Raw genomic sequence first — 22,262 nt, 5'->3', positions numbered from 1 at the left:
GGGCGGGTCCATTTCCGTTGTGACTAGAATATCTTCCGCGTGTATAATGTTATTATTGGGGCATAAAGCAATCCTCTCACCGAAGGGTACTCGAAGGTAGCAGTTTACTAGCGGTAGTAAAAGAAGTAAACTTGTTCTCTGTCGAGATAAGTAGATGGGTTTAAAGAAGCATGAATAGATAGTGCTGATTATTATCAAAAAGCAAAAGCCTACACATTATTTCTCGTACTCTTTTGCGCAAGTTTACAAAATACGACAAAACATTGTTTGATAGCATTGCGAGTTTATATCCCCTGTGCGCTATGGTACATTAACACAATGAGGAAGAACTGAAAGCGTCACCTATACGAAATTAATAGTAGGATATTTTGCTGAATGAGTTCCATTTTTCGACACATTTCGAATCGCGAGTTATCGAAAGTGATTCACCGCAGCAAAAGGCGTCCATTTCGGGGCGAATCTTTGTTGGCAGCTTCAACAACAAGCTCCAGCTTATTTTTGTCTCTACATTATCACTACGTATATCTACTATCTGTTAGAATAAGATTTTAGGAGTATAAATAAGAATTCTTATAAAATCCTCACTCGGTTGCCTCGCTCTAATATCACTTCGAATGGTTGTTGGTTGTTTTTACTCAGCTCAGGCATCATCATTTTGTTATTTCTTACTTTTTGTTTACTACGCAAGCACTTATTTCATCTCCTTCCATCACGGTCCTTTTCTCTGACTATTTATCTTTTTTTTTCTCTCTTCAATCTGATGCCTTTCTATCCACTTTCACTGTTTCTAACGATCAACGAGAAATGAAAGTGAAGTTTATAAAAATAAACCTAATGCAATTGGGTTCGTTTTAAAAGAAATGTACATGCTATGGATTGATGATGTAAAAGGACGATAAGTTAAAAGCATTTACGAAAGGTTCCCTATGGTAATAAATAGGTGTTCCGGGCTAAGCGGGCGTGTTTCATACCGATACCGTTTTATACACGATCGTCCATTCGAGAGACCAGTTAGGAATCTTAGAAAATCTTATTGCAGAAGTTACGTTTAGGGTGTTTTTTAGGGCAATAAAGAACCACGTGACGTTTGCTAAATAGTCAAACCACCAACAACCGTTTGCGACACAAACGAATCGCTTACACAATCAATATAATGAATTCAACCATCCATGAATCAGCCTCCATTCGTCGAGTTTTGTATCATCCTGCCGTGGATTCCCTTCCAAGTTCTCTTGGGATATACTCTAGCTAATTCTCTGGTGTTCGCCTCTATTGCATTATAAGCATCAGCGCTACTTGTAACCTGAAGGTCGCTGGTCAGGCCGATCAGCTTGGTGAATACACAACACAACAGTCTATGCTTCCTTTCCAGGAAGAGCGGTACACTCAACTATTAAACCCACACACACACACACACACACCAATACACAACACGCTACGCACACGTAGTCTGCGGACGGAATTGATCACGAAAAAACGGAATTCAAAACCTAGAACGGAAATGGCTCTGGTGCAGCGCAGGCGTGTGTCGTCGTGGCGAATAAACGATGATGATTGTACTTGTACGAGTTGCTGGTTGTTCACAAGGGTATCCTGGAGGGGATGGATTCGTTTCCTTCCGTGACGTGAAATATGTTTAACGACTTTGCGAGTCAAGTATGTGCTTCTACGTTCGCTCATAGCGCTTCGATTGAGAGAATGTGCTCCGGTCGTTTCCTGGGTGGAACGTTATTGAGGCAATCTAAAATTGTAACAGAAGCGGGTTGATAAGTATTTCGAATAGAAAAGAAATTAATATAAAAGTTGCTTTAAACATCACCAATATTTCCACCACGCGTGGCGTACAAAATGAAAATGATATTCAATTGAATGTAATTGTTTTGAACTTGACATGGAAAATTGCCAGATCAAACACAAGAATAGTTAATTAAAGATAGTTACTGCACTAAAAAATCTTATTTGCTTCCTTGAATTCCTCTTAATTCTTTGTTATCGAACATATGTCTTCATTTGATAAAAATTGGCGATATCTAGAGCAGCATTAACATAATAACTACCTCTCTACTGAATGACACATTTTTCATCCTTCTGATTAATGTCCACGGTTTCCAGCTTTCGCTCGATCTCATCGTCATCTTCAATACTGCAAAGTTAAAAATGTAGAAAAGAAAATTAAATTCCAATCTCTGTAATCTTGCGGACTAAAAACTTACGCCTGTTCTTGGCTGTGCAGATTCTGTACAAGCTCGTTCCGCTTGTCCACGATCGCCACCAGTTCCGCCAGCAGCAAAGCTTCCTTCTCACGCTGCTCCTCGGTTTTCTGCCAGTCCTCGACGGAGAGGGCAGCCCGCAGCTCCATGTTTAACATTTCATACTTTTTCTCAAGATCGTTCTCTTGTTCACTAGAGAAGGAGGAACATAGTAGGATATTCAATCATTATGGTTATTTCCGAAATACGAAATAAAACTAAAATTACACTCACAGTAGATTAAGCTGCATTTGTCGTCGTAACAGTGCATTTTTCTTGTTAACTAAGGTAAACCATTGGGACATTAGTTGATCTTCCGTTTCGGAAACGTCTGTTGACGAAAAACAAAATAAAAAGGTACGATTGGGTTAAAGAAACCATGGATTGGAATGGTATTTAAAGGCTGTAAAGTGCAATCTTACTCGTCATTGTTCCACCCATCACAGCGCGAAGCTTCTTTTCCAGCGCGTTGGCCTTTAGATCGATCGCCTCCTGCTCACGTTCCAATTTGTTAAGCTCACTTTGAATGTAATTTACACGTTCAACCTGGAATAGAAGAGGGAAAAGTTTTAATTTGGTAACTTGTTTAGTGCTTTCCATATACATTTACTCCCTAGTCTTTGACAGATTGTGCTACAATCAAATGTAGCAACTAATTATCAGCCTTTATCATAAAATCTGTTTCAATTCAAGTTCTCCGCAAAATAGAAAATGCTTAATCGGCAAGTAGTCCTATGATCATAGTAGCCCACACAAAAAACTTCACTCGTTTGCATTAAAACTGCGCAATTCAAATCGTTCAAACCTCACGCAAAATACCTACCTGGCCACCGTCGTCGTCACTCTTTGGTCCGATAAACTCGATTAACTTGCTCGGCGATGGTGTGCCACGCTTCAGTAGATGGTGGCTGTTACTATTTGCATCGTCCGTGTGCTTCCCGGTCCCCCCGGTACCAACACCGAGTTGCTGCAACGACGGCGAAGACAGATCCTTCCGATGGTGAGAGGGATGCATACCACCGCCGATAGGAAAGATAAACTCCGACCCATTGTTGATGGGCGAGATGGCACGATCTGGCGATAGCGGTGGTCCTCCTGTTCCGGCGCGTCCCCCGGACGGGAACAGTTTCGTCGGCGACGAGGGTGAATCGAGCCCGGAAAGTTTCAACTTTGCGCCGGCAATCAGCTTTCTCGCTTCCTCACGCAATCGTGCCTGTCGTTCGGCCTTTGGTTACGCAGAGGTTGGCAGAGGTGAAAAACGGTTACGAAAGTGGTTGAACAAAAAACAAAACCATTTCAGTTAGCAAGTTCAATAGCAAACTTAACAAAACAAATTATTTTAAAAAAAACTAAATTAAGTAAAAAAGGACTAAGAGCTGAAGAAAGAATAAAACAAACACCAAAGACTTGAAGAATAAACAAATAAAATGTAAAACACTTACTGCATCCTTGTCCCCTTTGCTATCTACGTGCGACGATCTAAGCCGTTCTATCATGAGCCTTGCCCGTACACTCATTTCTTTGTGCCGTAAAATCAATTTCTAAAATCAAAAATGAAAGCCAAAAGAAAAAAACAAAACCAAAATACAAACCGGCAAAGAAAAGAAGGTATACATATATACATAATCAAAATGTTCAGCGTCCATCGGAGCAATCCGTGAGTGTGTTGTTGGGTTTGAGGCATAGAGAAAATTATTAAAACAAAAATGTACACACTACAAAGGAAATGAAATTGAACTCATTCAACGTACGAAACTACAATCGTAATATAAAGTGCATCAACAAACTCCATGCCAACAAACGTTTGAAAAGGGAAGCAAAGGAACTCTCGCCTTAAGCTTGTCGATTTGAACGCGCACACACTCACACGGAACCGGACAATATTACTTACGTTCGCTTTGCTCGTATCAAGCGGATTGAATGGAAGCGTCTGAATCTCTTCATCATCGCCACCATCGCCACTGTACGAGGGATCGTTCGTTTCGCTCCGGTTTCGAGCATCCGTAGACCCAGTTCCGTTATCCTCCTCTTCGCAGGCATTGTTCACGTTGCCTCCATTGTGGTATCCCTCGATGGCACTGTCCACCGTAGTTGGCACATTTCCATTCTCTGCCGTTCCATCACCGTCATTGCCACTGCCATTCCTTGCCGAGTTATTATTAACACTGTTATGGTTACCACTTATACCATTGGATATTCTACCACCACCGTCACTACTATTGCTGTTATCACTGAGTCCGGTTGATGCTTTGTTGTCGGTGTTGCCAAAGTCCGCTGGGGACCCGGCGGTGTTACCGGCGATATGACCGGGACCGAGAGGACCGTCCAGCAGATTGAAGGGAAAGTTCGGAAGCTTATCTTTGGTAGGGGACAGCACGCGACCCAACAGGTGCTTGGAGTTAGCAAGCAGGGCCGCTTTGGTGTCCAGCTTCGGCCCTAACGGATCATCGTTGTTCGGCGTAATGATGTCGGATAAATTGAGCAGGTTTTTGCACAGTTTGTCCGATTTGTAGTTACCGATCACATAACTCGAGTCGTCCGTTGTTTCGCCTGTAAACGGGGGTAAACATTAGTTATGGTAATGGACATGTTACACACTTTTAATTAAAACAATGAATATCAAACTAAAAACATCATCATTTTTCAATATCACTTTTGTCAACTGAAAGCAATCAACAGCATTTAGCGAAGTGTTAGTATAATTTTGTAAAATCAAAAACACCAGGAAATTATTTTTAAAATCCTGTTTTAATTTACTATGGGTAAAGAAAAAGGTCGGCTTTTATCAAATATCAAAGGTTAGGGTAACGAAAAAGAAAAAAATAAACAAAATAGGATAAAAACGCTCAAATACAAAAAAAAACGTTGTTTTTGAAACTAAACCATTCCACTTCAAACCCAGCGTCCCATCACATTATCGGGCCAAAGACGAAACGTAACACAAAAAAAAGTCGTATAAAATTGATTTTCACTCCAAATGTAATACCAGTCACTATCTTGAACAACTCTATTTTTGTTTTGTCGTGGCAAAAATTGCCTAAATTTGGCAATGTGATGTGTAAAGTGATAATCAACGTTTTACATTGGCTATTGAGGGATTTGCATAAGATTCACTCTGAATCACTAACGCCTAATAAACAAACGCACCGCAGAAGGCGACGATCACACAAGAAAAGCGATTGCAGCGGTTAATGATTAGTTTGCCATGAGATTTTTGTACTTTTGTATGGGCTTGGGTGTTGTTTAAGTCATTAAAAAAGAACTCTTCTAGAATCGCTTGCCTAACCACTCGTCAAACTCATTCCATTACCTCCTCGGCCAGCGCTCGGTGGCGAGTGGTAGGAGCAAACGGCCTGTTCCGCCACAAGGCAGCACGCCCGACACACGATACCACCATCTGATCCGAACGGTTAAAGAAGAAAACATTTGACAAAAATACGACGCAACGACGCAACGACGCTCCCTCCCTCTCGCGGGGTGTCCTTCCCCTCATTTCGACAGCTTTGATTCGTATACGTACCGATCGATTGGACCTCCAACTGATGACCGGTGAAGTGTGCTCGCAGCTGATAAAGGTATGTCATTACGGCCAGCTTGTCCGGTACGGCAAGAAGATTCATATCCCGTGGCTCAATAACACGCGGGATGCCGAGCTTTTCCGCGGCATCGAACGCTGTTCGACAGTTTTCGATCACGTTCCCGGGGGACAGTTTGCTCATGTCACTGAGAGGGGTTAAAAAGATGAAATAACAATTGTATTATGATAATATTGGATTAGAAACTTTACGCTTCTTTACGGATTACTTACATAAGATTAGGATAAAAATGATGTATAACAGCACAGAACGCCATCCCGTTCCGCCAGCTGGTGGTCAAGTTCGTCACCTTGACGCCGTTGTAGTTTCGTGTCACCTCCTTGCACCACTCGAGCAGATCCTGCCCGGGTGTACTATCCTTAAGAGTGCCGATGGGTCTCGTAATCGGTTGTAGCGTAGCCTTCGTGGTGGATTTCGGTACGTCCACCGTGTCCGGTTGTCTTGCGGGTGCGTCCACCGCCACCGATGGTACAGTGGGTTTTTCCGGCGTGTCTACCTTCGGTTGTTCACCGTGTTTCTGATCGTGATCATAACTCTTGACCAGGTTCAGCGGTTTCAGGTCAGATCGACTACTGTTGAATGCTTGTTTACTACTGTCCGGGGTTATGATCGGCGGGATTTTTTGGGGTTCCGGTGTGACTTCGGTGTGCTTTTTCTCCTCGACGACCGGTGGTGGCTGTGGTTCCGGTGTCGGCATCCGGTCCGGTGGTACCGATATGATCGGTGTTGAACGCCCGGATGCGTCGTCATTAAAATCACCATTCTCCTCTTCGTCCGCGATTGCCCCGAGAGCGTCCAGTTGCTTGTCCAGCGGGTCGTCTTCCTCTTCTCCGTGACCCTCGAGCGACCGCACCGTGACCGGTATACCACTACCACCACCGTCCATCTGACTAGCGTGTGCAATCTCCTGATTCTCCTGCTGTTGTGATGCTTCCTTGGCGTTGTTTTCGTTTTCATCTAGCTCTTTCCTTTCGTAGCCCTGATCGTGCAGCATGTCTAGGAACATCTCGCGCGACCCTCCGACGATCGGCGTTTGGTCGTCTGAAAGCAACGACGGTACGCCACTCATCGGCGTCAGCAGCTCCGAACTGTTCAGACTCGTCGTCAGCTGCTCGAGCTGGTTCGTCAGGTCGGACATGTTCTCGGTGAAGTCGATCGAATTTTCCAGATCGGGAATGTCTTCCAGGTCGTCGAGGGGCGCAATATCGGACACGTTGTTCACCGACATCAGCGAGATAATGCTTTGCATGTCCTCATCCGTCGCTTTGCCCTCCCGCAAGAACACGCAGCTGAGCGTGAGTTCGAGGTTCGCCGCAAGGATTTTCTTCGAAACTGGCCGCAACCGAAGGGTAAACGTTTGCTGCGTCGACTCGATACTGGCGTACTTGCGCATGTTGATCGTGGCGGAAGCGAGTGCCCGCTTCTTTCCCATCTGCGATACGTCCTCGAGCACGAACGTCCAGTCCTTGTCCTCCAGCTCGTGCGTCCGGATGTCCTTGAACAGTGTTACCGCGATCGTGTGGTTGTCGGGCATTGGCCACGACATGGTACTGCTCAGCGGGTTGATAAGGTCCGGTTGCCACTCGAGGGCACTCGAGAGGACGCGACGAGACCGACGCGTCCAAACGACGTGCAGTTTGTGCGGGCGCCTACAAAGCAGAAGGAGGGTGAAAAAAACAACAACCGTGGCCCAATTAATTAAAAGTAATGAAATCAATTCGCGAAAGCAATTTATTTATTGGAACGCGTGCCACAGTCGGGCCTCTCTCGTGCATTCGTATTTTCCAAGCGGCAGCAGAGGATGCGAACCATTCGTCAACGGAACGACCGGAACGTCGATGGGACTTAATTGATTTGTTTTCTGCGTCCAGAGGTTTGCGCAATGTGCGAAATTGGCATCCGACAAATTGTTTGTTTTGCTTGCATGTGAAAATGACAAACAGATCTAAAAGTAGTTGAATATGTTTTTGTGTAAAATCACTAAGTAAAATAAAAAAAATTTAAAAAAACATTTTACCAAGAATTTTACAAAATTAATCAACTTTGCAAAAACCATGAGCCACTACATAAAATCTCGTATAAGTTATCAATTCAAATAAGTGGACAATGAATCATTCAGTCAGTCAAATATAAGAAACATGCATCCGGCTGCAGCCGCAGCCATGTCTCGATCATCTTAAATTTATCGATGGTTCGGTTACCAAAAACAAAATCGAATGCAGGTCGTCCAGAGCTATTAATAACCAGGGGCTGATGCATGCTGGAGACCATAGCGAAGATGGGGATAAAATGGAGTAAATGGGGAGAAACAATCTGCCTCATCTCAAAACAAATCATAGTCGGCGTGTTCTTAATCAATGTTAAAATGTTTTTTTTTTCTCGTTTTTCATACTTTTAACGGGTTTGACTGAACTGACTGAAATTCAATACATTTGATTGTGCTTTTATGCAATACATTGTAGGCTTCAGGGTGTTATCCATAATGCTTTAAAAAGTTATTCAACAGCTTTATATCCCGCAATGGGTAAAACAAAAAAGGCTTTTAGCTTTTATCCCTCTCTTTACAAGCGTTTCTGACGTTTTCTTCCAATTTCACGCTAAGAAATTACTGCTGCAACAATTTCGTTCCACTGACCATACGAACAGCGAATGCTGGTGATAATGAATTAACCACAAGTGCATGCCGATCACTACAAGATGGTCGACCCCGCCACCGATATACTCGGAGTGTGTGTATGAGTATTCTGGGCCATGAGGGTCGGACGAAGAAGCCCCTTGAGGAGATTTCGTGCAGCTACCCACCATGTTACGTCCGGCAAAGAGCTGGACACAGAGCTCACAAGCGTAAAGCTATTTGTATCATCATTTTCCTTGGCAGATGAACAAATTCCAACGATGCACCATAGTTGGGCGGGGGTTTCGTACATTAAACTTCCCGCTCTTTTGATAAGAAACGACGAATAGGAAAAAAGTGGAGTAGCGTAACTCGGTGCATTTTTTATTCACAGATCGTTGGCGAACGGCATAAAATTCCGCTATGGTTGGATTGAAATCTTTTCGACCGTCTTCGGAATGGTGAGAGAAGATTTGGTTCGGCAACAACAACATCCTGCCCTCACTCTCCCACCCGCTGAAGGTCAATTGATAGAGGTATGCGTTTCCGATGCATATGCGCATTTCAAAAAGATCATGTTTGGCAAAATTTTTGAAGACGTTGCGTGCCTCGCGTACCACATGTTTTGTCGGCACGGATTTCCACAGATGTGAATAAATTGACCATCAGGTTAACCATCAGGTTAACCTGGCGATAGATTATGGAGCCGTTAAAATTCAACAACTAATCGCAAGGAAGGAATAAAAATTCGAAGAAAAGGCAATTCGTATCACATTCCATGAATAAAAAAAAATCTGAGAGACCACCCCACGCGGACAGTATGACGGCAGCCCCGGGATCGATTCGAGTAAAAAAAAAATGTAACACGCTATCTAACATCGAGCGTAAAGACCCAAAAGACGGTAGAAGTGGGTGAGGGAGATGCGGAAGCGGTTTCTCAAGCAAAAGATAAACAAAACAAGCCGCGACTGCATCGAGATGTGGGCGATGACGCGATGGCACGTTGACGATAGTTCCCTTGTTGATGTGTGTGTATTACGGATGATGATTTCCGAATACGATTACGTAGTCGTCTTCTTCGTAGTTCAAGGAGGTTACAGTACCTTCGAAGTAAATCGAGATACAGATCTACAGCTTTGCCCCGTGATCTCACCGGTAGATCTTTGGGTAGCTTATTGTCCGATTGGGAAAACGATCACATCATTTCCGTAGAAAGAGGATGATGATTGAGAAAGGAGCCAGCTAAAAAGGAAAGAAATGCATTAAAGGGAACCTACCATCTCGCAGTTGTCTCCAGGAACAGCTCATGGTAGGACACGGTGAAGGAAAACTTGGCCGCACGCTTGTTAACGCGCTGCAACCGCTTCCAAACGCTTCCCATTTTGTTCGCTCGAGAACAACGAAGATGTTGCCTGCTCGGATGTTGTTATTCTTGAAGGTTTTTCGTTTTCGGCTCGCCTCTTCTCGGTGTGCCCTTTCCGGTCTTCGATTTGTTTTTATTCTGCTGTTCGCTTGGATAAATGAAAAGGCAGGGTGCCTTAGGAGTGTCCCTTTCCGTTCATTCTCAGCAAAAGTTTTCCGTGCGGTGCTTTTGTCCCGGATCACATTACACACCCGGCGGGCAACTGTTGAGCGAAGCCCATCACCAGCTAAACATTCTGTTTAGCGACAAACAATCGTCTCAAATCTTCCGCCGTTAGCTCATTAGCGGTAGCGCTCGCGATCTCACTGATTATGTTTCATACTTGCTTGCTTTTCTTTATTTCCAAACAACACTACCGTTGCACTTTTATCACGTTGTGCCACTTTGGGAATGTTCACTGCCACAATTGCCTTGCGCGCACACGGATCGATCTAGTGACCTCGTGCACTTAATCGTCAGCGCAACTGTTCCGAACTGCACCAGCTACTTTCGTCGGTGTTGATTTTCCTACTCTTGTATTTGCATAAACAACGATCGAACGAAGAAAAAGTGCACTGCTGACGCTTGGGAATACCAACAGGAATTCCGATTATTGCGTTGTTTTCGCTTTGCTTACTACTAGTCTGGGTCGCTGGTAGTTTGCCCGCTTGGACCTTGGCCTGGTCGTTTCGCCGATTTCTCGTTTGCTTCCTTTGACGTAGCTCCGATGATCGGCGACAATGGTTCACGTCACAAGGTTGTTTTTACTATCCTCCCCGAGCAGGACGAACAGTAGCTGTAGCCGCTTGTTTTTGTTTGTTTTTTTTTCTGACTTTTTCCTCCACCAAACCTGCACCAATGTTCCAAAGCAAGTCTAGGCCAATCCTGGGACGGGGGTTTGGGTTGGTCGCGTCTGATTCATGCTCTGATGCTCGTTGGTTCTACCACCCGACGGTGTACCAGCACTTCTTTTTTACATTTTTTTCGCAAACACATTTCATACAACCCGTTCACAGCAGACGGACGCTCCTACCTGCCGTACCGTTACTACCCTTTTGCCCATGGCCGATCCAAGGTTTCGGTTTCATCATTTTTTTCCACTTCGACAGTATTCCTGCAGCAGAGATTCCTGCTAGTACATTCGATGGTTGTTGGGTGGTGCTACCGAGGATAAACAACAGAGCAGCAGCACACCCGCACCCAGTATCACACTCGCATATTATGAACGCCACTGTTTAGAGAGCCTTCCGCAGTACAGCGAATGTAATAAATTCGATGGCTCGCGAAAAGAAAATCCGTTCGACTAGCACGGTCTTACAACACACTCTTTTTGCACAACTTTACCATAATAACTGTTTGACAGATTGGTTTCACGGAGCGAGTGATGGAATGAGCCTGAAGCGGACGGGAGGGAGGAAGCGAAATGGCAATAGTTGGTTGTCAGTTGGATTGTCAAACAGGTTCGCGGGTCTATCACGATCGAATTTTGTTCCGATTACGATGGAAAACAGTAAAAAAACTGAGAGTGGAATTGAAACTAGTACCTTTAACGATTCATATACACAATTTATTAAAAACACTGTACTAGACATCTCAACATTTTGCAATGGGCAACTAAACATCGATGACCCCTTGGCTAGTGGTACCCAAAGATGCTTCCATCCCATCGGCTAGCTCGGCGCGGCAACAAAACGTCAAAATAACATTCCATCTCCGTCAACAAAGTTTTGCTGGAACATAGCTGCGTGAAAAACGCACAGAGTGGAGGGCTTTTAAAGATTAATGTTGCCTTTCCGTAAGTGGTCATCTCGTGTGGACCGTGGGCATTGAGTGCTTTGTTTAAACAATGTCGTGTTATCTTGTGTAGACAAACACGGCGCGATAAGATTCTTCACTTGCTACTCTGTGATTCTGCCGATCCCACTTCTCATGTTGCTCGGCGTCGAAAATGAAATTGCCCAGTTGGATACTGCAATGGCCATCGATAGTGCAAAATAATAGCAGTGCAAATGTGCTGGAAGCCAATCAGCCGTGAGACCATACCGACTCCGAACGGGTGTACGGTAAAGTGAAAGTGAAATTGGATCGCCCCGGGGCAGAAAGTGGTGTGCGTCCAAGCGTCGTTACCGCCGACGTTTTCGTCGGGGTACTGTGGTGTTCCGCTGATTGCAGTTGCAAAATCAAAGCAACACAGAAATCACTAGACGTGGCTAGTCGTTGCTACTGGGCGGCAGGTGCTATTTGCGCATCGTCAGCATGTTGCCCAACACCCGATCCCGAGTCGGCACCGTGGTCAGTTCTTGGCTGGTGCTGTGGTGTGCATGTTTTTCCGGTGGCTTCGAGCGGTCGGTCGAAGCAGCCCACCTTACGGGCACGTTCGAGGTAGACGAGTTCTTTCGGTTTTTGCAAAAGTTTGGCTTCCAAAAGACGGAAAAGCACTCCCAAAAGGATACAGAATGGGACACGTTTGGATACATCTACGGGAATATTACCGCGCAGGTGAATTTCACCGCCCCGGTCACGCTGGCGGTGCTGGATAAGCGTAGTTTTCTGGAGTACTACGCAAACCGCAACGATTACGATCGAGATTCGGCCTGCCAGCGGATGTTCGACAAGCTGGACAAGATCGTGTACAGTCGGGCGTGCAATCCGCACGCGGAAGCTGACTACCTGAGGCGTATACCGTGCGAGAAGGGAAAATTGTGCCCTGATGAGGACACCCGAGAAAATGTCGTTCCGGGTAGTCAGTTTACGTTCGTCATTAGTGATCCTAATGTGCCAAGGTACGGAACGTCCTTCAAATTGTCGGCCGATATCTTTCACCTACTTAGCTAATTGTCCCACTGTTCTCATGCGAGATTTCTTTCCGATTACTTATCGCCCACAGGTTCTGGTACGTGTCAATGGTGGCCTGTTATCAGAATGTAACCACCTGCCAGTGGCACTACTACGACTATCGCAAGTACCACACCGAACCGCCGAAGATAGAGTTCGATATTACGCTGGTGAATGGAAACCCCAACAGGCAGACGCTTTCCTTCTTCAATCCGCTCCTGTTTCACTTTTCCTTCGATCGACAAAACACGCTGGAAATGTATCTGATCTTCTTCGTCGTGTACCTACTAATGGTTCCCCTGCAGATCTACGCCGTACGGATGCAGAAACACCCCGTCACGCGGCTCTTTACCGTCAGCCTGGTGCTGGAATTTGTGAGCGTGTGTCTCTTACTGACGCATACCATCCGGTACGCCGTGAACGGCGTCGGTAACGAGAAACTGGCCGTTATGGGGGATATATTTGATATTTTTAGCAGAGTGAGTTACGACGTTATCATTCGCCATCATTACAACAACTGACTGTTCTCTTTTTGATTTTATTTTGCAGACCTCATTCATGCTAATATTGCTACTCCTGGCTAAGGGGTGGGCTGTGACTCGGTTACAAATCAGCGTCAGCAGTTGGATCTTGCTGATGGTCATCTGGATACCGTACTGTGCCATACACGTGCTACTTTACATATGGAACAGGGTAAAGCAAAATGCATCCGGTTGGTAGTAGTGCCTTAAATAACTCTTCTCCCATTCTTCCACCAGACGGAAGTTGATATTATTTCCGATATTGACGAGTACCAAACGTGGCCCGGATGGTTGGTGCTAGCCTGCCGAACCACGATGATGCTGTGGTTTCTCTGGGAACTGCGTACGACCATGAAGTACGAGCACTCATCGCAGAAGCTGGACTTTCTGCTCCATTTCGGCGCCTCGAGCCTGGTGTGGTTCATCTACCTACCGATCGTGGCCATCATCGCTGTGAATGTTAGTCCGCTGTGGCGGTATAAGCTTTTACTAGGTACGATGCAGCTATTCGGATGAAGAATTCTTGTAGCAAAACGGGTAATTTATTAATAACAAATGTTATTTTAGGTATAACGAATTCCGCTGACTGCTTGGCGTACTGTGTGATGATGGGCTTACTGTGGCCTAACCGTGCAGGGCAATATTTGCTGTTGACGGGATCAAACTTTGGTGGTAAGTCGATCATTTTTAGTTGTTTTATTTGATATAATTTAGTGAAGATAGTGTTATATAGTAGAGTTGTGTAAATCTGTATGAATCTCTGCTGTTTGAGGGAATCATGAATCATTCGTCGAGAGATTCATGAACCCCAAACACATACCAAGTGATGAAAAATGAGCAGCCAAAATGGGGAGAAGAACCCACCTTTGTTTTTTTTGGTCCACGCTAATGAAAGAATTGTGAAGATTTGTGACAGATACATGAAAGATTCATGAAGATTCATTAAGGAAGATTCATTAACCAGTCGAGCTGAGACAAGTTGATACTCCCAGGCATAGATTTTCTTTTCAACCAATAGACATGAGCAAGGTTAGGCAGATATGTTTTGACCTGACCAAAACGGCAGGAATAGGGAATGTAAATGCAAAAACTTTGCAGGATTGCCTTCATGTAGCAGGGGAGACGCTCCTGGATTTGATTAACCAATCGATGGAGAGGGGTGTTTTTTCGGAGACATGGAAGGAGTCATTGGTTGTACCTATTTCAAAGCTGACTGGAGCTACCAAAGCGGAAGAGTTCCGCATCAACATGCTTCACACTGTCGAGAAGGTCCTGGAGGTTGTTATCGAAGACCAATTGGTACAATACCTGGACCAGACTGGACTGCTGGCCCGGGAGCAGTCGGGATATCGGGAAGGACATTCCTGTGAAACTGCACTGAACCTGGTGCTTGCGAAGTGGAAGGGGTTGATGGACAGTGGACAGCCGGTGCTTACAGTTTTCTTGGATCTAAAGCGGGCATTTGAAACAATATCGAGACCCTTGTTGATCACAACACTTAAACGATTCGGTATTGAGGGAAGGAAACTCAGTTGATTCAGCGATTATCTGACAGGTAGAGGACAATTTTCAAAAAATCTGTTTCAGATCCCATTGAAAACACCCTTGGGGTGCCACAAGGAAGTGTTCTTGGACCAATTTTGTTTATCATGTGCATAAATGACATAAGCAGGTCTTACGTTCCTGCGAGATAAATCTTTTTGCTGATGACACAGTAATATTTATATCGTGAAAGGACGTGAAACAGGTAGAGTCCCTTTTAAATACAGACTTGGTGGCTCTGGATGGCTGGTTGAAATACAAGAAACTCGCATTAAACATTAGTAAAACACACTAGATGGTGTGACAATTGACCGAGTCTCTCATGTGAAATATTTGGGAGTCATTCTTGACGGCGGACTTACATTCAGTGCACAATTTGATGGGGTCATCGCTAACGTGGCAAAGAAGTGTAGTGTGATAAGTAGACTGGGGAACAACCTAAATTTTTTTGGGAAAGTTCACATCTACAAAGCAATTATCTCACCACATTTTGATTTTTGTCCATCAATATTGTTCCTCGGCAATCGGACACAGCTCAAAAGGTTGCAAAAAGTGTAATGAGGTTAGTGTTGTGTTGTAGTCCGTACACGCCGTCTACTGTTATGCTGGATGTCCTTCAATGGATATAGGTAGAGCAGCGGATAGTATATCAGACTATGATACTAATATTCAAACTCCTGAGGGGCTTGTTACCGGGGTAGAAAGAGTAGTTAGGGGTGCTGACGTTCACCGGTACAACACTCGTAGGACTCATGACAAATTTATTTTCGATTAGGTATTTTTTCAATATTTTGCATATGACTTCTTTTTAAACCCATAAATAAGTAGTTCTATAATTATCCAAAGAAATTCCTCTCCGTCATTCTTATCACTCGGTCATACTATTGCTCCTGGTATTTGATCGTAACCCGATACTTCCGATAGGTATGGATGAGCTGGATGAGTTCAATGAGGCACCGCACATAGTGCATCGGGACTCCGACACGCTCCACAGTAGCAACGGAGATCTGGCGGTGGACGACTATCTGGACAATGATGACGATGAGATAGAAACGCTCGTGCTCAGTACTGACGATCTGCTGCATGCGGGCAACTCGCTGCCCATTTCGGGTGGCGGTAGCAAACCCCTCACGTTGCACAACGGAAGTGCAATGAACGGTGGCCTCGGTAAAAGTGGTAGATCCTTCGACTAGATTACTTCGACTAGGCGCAAAGGGCATGCTTTCTCTCAGGTTCGATCGGATCCGAAAGGGGCAGAACTAAACCGTGTCATTAAGAACCCCAACAAACACACACGCATCGTAGTGTAAACGACGAATCTTTAGAACGAATTTAATTCATCCAATGCCAACCGGTGTTGGGAGTAGGGGGGTTTGTCACCGCGTATCGATCGTAAGGAACTTTTTGAAACAATTTTTGAGGAAAAGATAACCTAACCAACAGAGGAAGAAACATTCAAGCCGTTAAAAAAACTCGGCATGAAATAGATATAAAAATATCTGGTCACTAATTAATAACGACCGAATTAGTAGGAAACAACGTCGTGTATTCCAGCACACCAGTGTGAACCACTAAAGCCACTCGCTCAACGCTACGTTCGCGTTTGAGAAACTCTTCCATTTGCTTGAACAAATTATGAATATAACGAACTATTTCTTATGCGTCAACCCGACGGATGGTGCACGGATAGTTTTAACGCATGGGCTCAGCGAGACATAAGAGAGCCCTTATCGTAAAACAAATATGCAACAATAGCAGTAAATTGTAGAGAAATTTGATCGGATGAAACGTTTGATTTTGTAGAAACGCCGATTGGAAGGATAGAGGGAAATGAATGAAGTGAAAAACAAAACAAGTATTGTGTGATATGGAATTCATAGCAATTATGCAAACCGAATGAGATATAAACTATTAACTACTTTTACTAGCGCATTAAGCATAGTCACTATTTTACCCGTACACTATTTTAAATTTGTCTCCGGGTCTGATACTGATAGGATACGAACAGCTGTGTGGTGTTTATTTTAAGTATTGCGTGTAGTATTCTCTCGATCGCTGTGGTAAACGTATTGATATTTCCAGGAGCGTTACATTTTGAATGTCCCTTTTCTTCATACATACTTACTTACGCGACGTCCATTTTCCACATTTTATTTCTGTGTTCAAGCAAGCATACTTTCGGCTTCAAATTCATTAGCCCCCAGCGATGGGTTTTACTCGTTAGCGTAACATGATATCAATTCGCTAGCCCACCGTCCTTGAAAGTCAATACTGTCAATACTTACCCACGAATTATGCGTGGTACATACGATAAATACTAATAAAACTTTAAACTATCCTCGCTTTAAATATTGTTTGTGTGATCTTTAAACCTACGTCAGTTTGGAAAGCATGAGTGTGCTTGAAATCTCTGAATAATTTCCAATAAAGTGAATCTTTTTCTTTGCTGACAGTATTCTGCAGTGTCTGTAAGAGGTACGAAACCGAAAAGAACCAAACATTAGCGAAACACACTAGCTTAAATTAAATTGTGCAAAGCGATTGAAATGAAAAAAAAAAACATGTTTAGCGCAGCGAGGACAGAGTTAAAAACAGATGGCCGTTTTAATGAAAAAAAAAGTTCATTCATCAACCTGCTACCTAGTTGGGGAAATAGATACAACAATATTTTTAGCTAAGCAAAACCTCACCAAACGGTCAGTACCGATCGTGTAGAACGAGTCACAAACATAAATTCAAACACATTAAAAAGGGAAGACACAATTTAAACAAAGCCTACAACTTAAAGTACCTTTTTTTAACCATACACACATAGCTTTGCTGAGATGTTTTCAAAAAGCCGATGGCTACGAAGTACTAAATACTAGTAAATGCAGCACGTCGACAACGTGCACTAGAATCTGCAAAACTGCTTAGTGCGCAGCATTAGAAACAGAGCATTGAATAGTCTTACGCACTCATCAACCAATGAACATTTGCTTATAATGCTCAAAATTGTTGCAAACATTGATATACAATTCTAACTTCATAAAGCAAGCGATAGGAACGAAAACAAGTAGTGAAACTCGGCGTCACCGATCGATCGGTTGACGAATAGCGCGGTGATCGGCGGTAGAAAACAGAGAGCCCCAAAGAAAAACAACACCTCTAATCGATAAAGACAAAACTCTGACGCTAATCAAACGCTGTGTGAATGTTGTTTCCCGTGCGACGTATGTTAACGTTCGAAATGGGAAAGTCCAGTCAACGATCAATTATGACAGTTTTAATCCAACGAGTCCCCAAACTTTCTTGCGTACACAAACACGAACAACTATTCAGTGCAAGCGTTTGGTCAGATGGCTCCAACCCGGCACGACGGTGCGTAGCTGAGAGAGTTGTGATAGAATAATAAGAATATTTTTCTATTTTTAAAACAAAACTGATGCAAATGTCGGCAGCAAGAGAATCTGATCGGATTGGAACCCAAAATACTTACTGCTATCCGGAGAACGTATGAAGGAACGTTCCACAAAACGTATCCGATTGTTCTGTGAGGCGTAACGGCAGAAAGCAAACAAACTTTACTTGTACAAATACTAAAGATAGTTGTTGGGAGATAAGAACATTAAATTCAAATTCATAAACAAAGGCATTTGGGTCACTCTTTTTGTATGTTACATCCGATATAAATGTATTTTCGCTGTTTTTCGTAGCTTTTGTTTTGTGCTTATGCTTATGTTATATGTTAGAAATAAACCTAGTTACATTATGGTAGCCATATAATTCTATAACAAATGCCTAAATACAGAAGTTTCGCTTTCCTGCGTCCAGCAAGATGCTCAATCGATGCACCATGATTAAGGGTGTGTGTTATTTGCACTTTTTAACGCTATAAACCGTGTTTCAAGCGTATACTTTTGAAGCAAACCTTAAAATACGTAGTGATTTCTTTAGTTTCATATTTCGCAATGTTGCCTGTAACGATCGTTGGATCAATCCCCTATCGCTTCTTTTACTTTCACCTTCATGCAGCAGTCCTTGCAAGTCGTCATCGGGACTTTCGTTGTAGGAAAGCGGACTTCTCGACGGTGCCTGTTGGCCTGCCAGTATTCTCTCAATTGCGACACTTTGGTGTTGTAGACGACTAAGAGCAGCCACTCGATTCATGTTGATCAGTTTATGATGTCGGTTGAAAATCACTTTAAATGGATACCTCTTGAAGTTTTATCTTGCCGCAAAGTGTGGCAGAAATAATGTATACGATGGGTTCCCACTAGAGGCGGATGGTGGAATGATGACCACTGCACAGTTGACCCAAGTTTTTATACAGGAGGTGCGGAAACAAATCTCTACTCGACGGTTTCTGTGAGAAGTGTCATAGCCGAAGCAAAATTTTGCGTGTAGGTAGATGAAGTAGTGTACCTTCAAGCGAAGAATGCTGCGGGAAAAACCTTTTAGAAATACAGGTATTCGACACCGCAAATCGGTTTGACCGTGATATGTTAGTTTTTGTGTTCTGTGATTATTTAGACGGGTCATTTTCTTACCTGTAAAAGTAATCCTTGGTGGGTTTTTACTGGCATGGCGTGAGATCTCACGAGAAATTGGTCTTTGGAAGAACTTAGTGTTTTAAGGGTTGTTGGGATATTCCATGGGTTTTCCTTTGCTGCTTTCAATTTTTATCGTTAGATCTGATTTCCAAAACATTGTTTCAATAATGATTACTATTCATAGTACCACCATGTTTCGGAAAGGATTGATCAATACCTAAAGCGCATTAGTTTTGTTGATGATGATCTGAAACATATCTTTTATTTTTCACCTTACTTCACCTCTTTGTTCTACGGTCCGACGGATATTTCACGATCGTCTCTAACGGTACGTGACTGATCCAATCATTTCCACCCTTCTTTTTTCCACCTTTAGCGATCGACATCGCTTTGCTAATTTCAAAATTTTTAACCTTTCCTAGTCGATCCATATGCGCGTTCAATAAGTTGTTCCTGTGGCGGAGTTAGTGGTTGTATTAAGATTAATATAATTTTTTCCAAAATCGCTTCCTCATCCGCTTTCATATCTAATGTTCCTTCTCTCACAATGGATACTATATTGGTTTGCTTTTGGATCTGCAAAGACGATGTAAAATGACCGATTTCTAATATGTTCTTACGCCACGTTTCGTTTCATTTATTGCGGTGATGGAATTGGATAACAATAAAAAGTGACAAACTTGGTTGCACCGGAACGTAACGCTACCTTTCTTAGCACAATTTGGTTCTATTTGGAATTCAAAGGATTTTCCCAGGTGTACGGTGTGAGTGTGGGTACTTTTTTCCATTAAGGCGATTTGCGCTACATGTATTGTTAAATATTTATGTTGCTTTTAACTATGGCATTCGGTACTGCTAGCTTCGTTCGTCAATTATTCTTCTCCTATAAGTGCTTCTGTTCGTACTAGTAATGGTTGTTTTAATTAAGTCCTGTTCTATAGCTTCTCTTCTCCTCAACGAGCGTGCTTGTGAAAATGTTGATTTCTTAATCCGTCGGTTTAAATTTCTTTCCATTTACCTTGGAATAAAGCTAGCTTGTAGTTTGACAAATAATTTATTAACGAAACGGAAATCAACCGAAGGTAACCCGAGCCGCCGTAATGGATAAACTTCTTGTTATAATGGCATTTTTTCTGTATCCTGTCTGCTGCTCGAAGTCAAGGTATGTTTTATCTCTCTACTTTTTCCCCTTTTTACGATCAATGGCTGATGTGGTTTGAATTTAATATTTCTATTTCATTTGATTTGCATCGAAGCGGGGTAAGAATTGGTTGTAGATGAATATGGGTCGGGATTTGCTTATGAACTTCTGTAACATGTGTTTCTTTAACCTTCTCGTTTGGGTTGTTTTCTCTGCTGTTTTAAATTGTATTGATTTAGCTTAGACGTTTACCATTGGCTATATGTTTTCCAGTTTTCCTTCCTACTTTCGCCCGATGTCAAACGAAGAGTTTCTTTTACGTTATTCTTCTCTATGATACAGTTGCTCCCTCCGTACGCTTCGCTTATCTATTTAGTTTATCTCGCCTCCTCTTTACCTTCAAAAATACTATACGATAGCTTAAAGCACTACGTTAAAGGTTAACTAAGTTTAACTTAAGTGTTTAGCGTCTGATGAAAAAGAAATCGTGCGGAATCGAAATGAAACGGGGAAATGTTGAGGGGGTCAAAGGGGAAAGCCTTCTATACTTGTACCATCTGGATGGTGATTGCAAGAAAAAGGAACTGAAAAGTATGAGCTATGGAAAATCAACGAAAAACATAATTAAAACGCCCTTACATACAGTTAAAATATCGACTAAAGACACTGGGAAGGAAGGGGTGATAACGTGTTCGATAGCCTAGCTTAACATGGATGGAAACGTAGTGTGTGTGACCTATAAACATAAGATATCTTTTGAAAGGAGGATGTTTGGAGTGAAATATCTGTCTTCCAAATTTCAATAGTATTTTAGGCGAGAGAAACGTGACTGTAGTAGGATCCAGATTAAATTATCCTTTTTAAATGTTATCAGAAGGGGTTTTTTATTCTCTACCTGTTGTTTTTAAACGATTTTGTTGGAATTTAGTCGTCCAATTATTAACGCAGCTGCCGTCGACTTTCAATATAAACTTTCATTCTGAACGTTATCGTTGCTGTGCCACGTAGGAAAATATTTTAAAAGGCAATTTTTGGTACTTTATATATTTTTTCTAGGACATTCGGATTCGTTGTTCTCTTGTGTCCATATCAAAAGCTGCATATTTTCGCGTGCATTTCAAATGGAAGGAAAGGCATTCAAAGGATTTGTTAAGTTTTCTCTTTTTAGTTTATCGTACGTTCCTACTAGGACGACTTGCATGAAACAGAGTGTGAACTGCCAAACAATCCTTGTAGAGTTGGCAACTGCACCGTAGCAAACTTTTACACTAGTTTCCTTCTAGGAGCCAACCTTGCACAATCGAAGGACGTATGGTCAACAGGTGAAACAATAAGAAGGAAAAATGATTCGGACAGAACGGAAAAAACAACATACGAATGTAACAATCAGGTTAACATACACGGAAAAATACACTTTCTAGACTGATGTGAAGATTCTTCTTTTGGTAGAATTGTTTACTTCCTCTTTGCACGTTTTCATCTCTTTGCCTAACAAATACACCTAATTTCCTCGCCTACATATCCATATACTCTCCTCTCTTTCTTCCCATCATCTTCTTAATCCAGGTGGTGGCTTTTTTACAAAACGATCCAAGATTTATTTCTTCCCTTTGGAGAAGCGAATGTGTTCGTTTAATGCCACTCGCATTCGTTTCCCTTGGTTCCCTCCAAGTTTGGTGATTTACAGACGGTTCAAGACCACAAAATCACATGCCCGTTGACGCATTACGGTATCTGCTAACTGATCCTGGATGTTTTTTTGGGTTGGGACTCATCCCTGCCGGATGATTAGTCCTTCGCGCTAGCGTCAACGATTTGTTCCGTCCGTCG

The 22,262-nt window shown here is 43.0% G+C and overlaps 2 protein-coding genes across 2 annotated transcripts; one reads left to right on the top strand and one right to left on the bottom strand.

Annotated features, from left to right (window-relative positions):
* Positions 1-1,408: 1,408 nt before the first annotated feature.
* On the bottom strand, positions 1,409-11,195 carry LOC131289032 (EH domain-binding protein 1). The gene is made up of 11 exons (XM_058318228.1): positions 9,737-11,195; positions 6,058-7,494; positions 5,770-5,972; positions 4,141-4,799; positions 3,692-3,790; positions 3,073-3,474; positions 2,672-2,795; positions 2,484-2,580; positions 2,214-2,402; positions 2,058-2,143; positions 1,409-1,741 (listed from the first exon to the last, which is right to left on the bottom strand). The coding sequence occupies exons 1-10, from the start codon at positions 9,838-9,840 to the stop codon at positions 2,062-2,064; spliced, it is 3,396 nt and encodes a 1,131-aa protein (XP_058174211.1). The 5' UTR covers positions 9,841-11,195; the 3' UTR covers positions 1,409-1,741; positions 2,058-2,061.
* A 437-nt stretch (positions 11,196-11,632) lies between these two features.
* Positions 11,633-17,096, top strand: LOC131285699 (integral membrane protein GPR180-like). Its single transcript, XM_058314555.1, has 6 exons — positions 11,633-12,644; positions 12,749-13,175; positions 13,246-13,389; positions 13,455-13,710; positions 13,785-13,889; positions 15,684-17,096. The coding sequence occupies exons 1-6, from the start codon at positions 12,118-12,120 to the stop codon at positions 15,950-15,952; spliced, it is 1,728 nt and encodes a 575-aa protein (XP_058170538.1). The 5' UTR covers positions 11,633-12,117; the 3' UTR covers positions 15,953-17,096.
* Positions 17,097-22,262: the final 5,166 nt, after the last annotated feature.

This window comes from Anopheles ziemanni, chromosome 3 (genome assembly GCF_943734765.1).
Source record: "Anopheles ziemanni chromosome 3, idAnoZiCoDA_A2_x.2, whole genome shotgun sequence".
Taxonomy (NCBI): domain Eukaryota; kingdom Metazoa; phylum Arthropoda; class Insecta; order Diptera; family Culicidae; genus Anopheles; species Anopheles ziemanni.
Note: the sequence above shows the minus strand (reverse complement) of the source record. Positions and strands in the feature narration are given on the sequence as shown.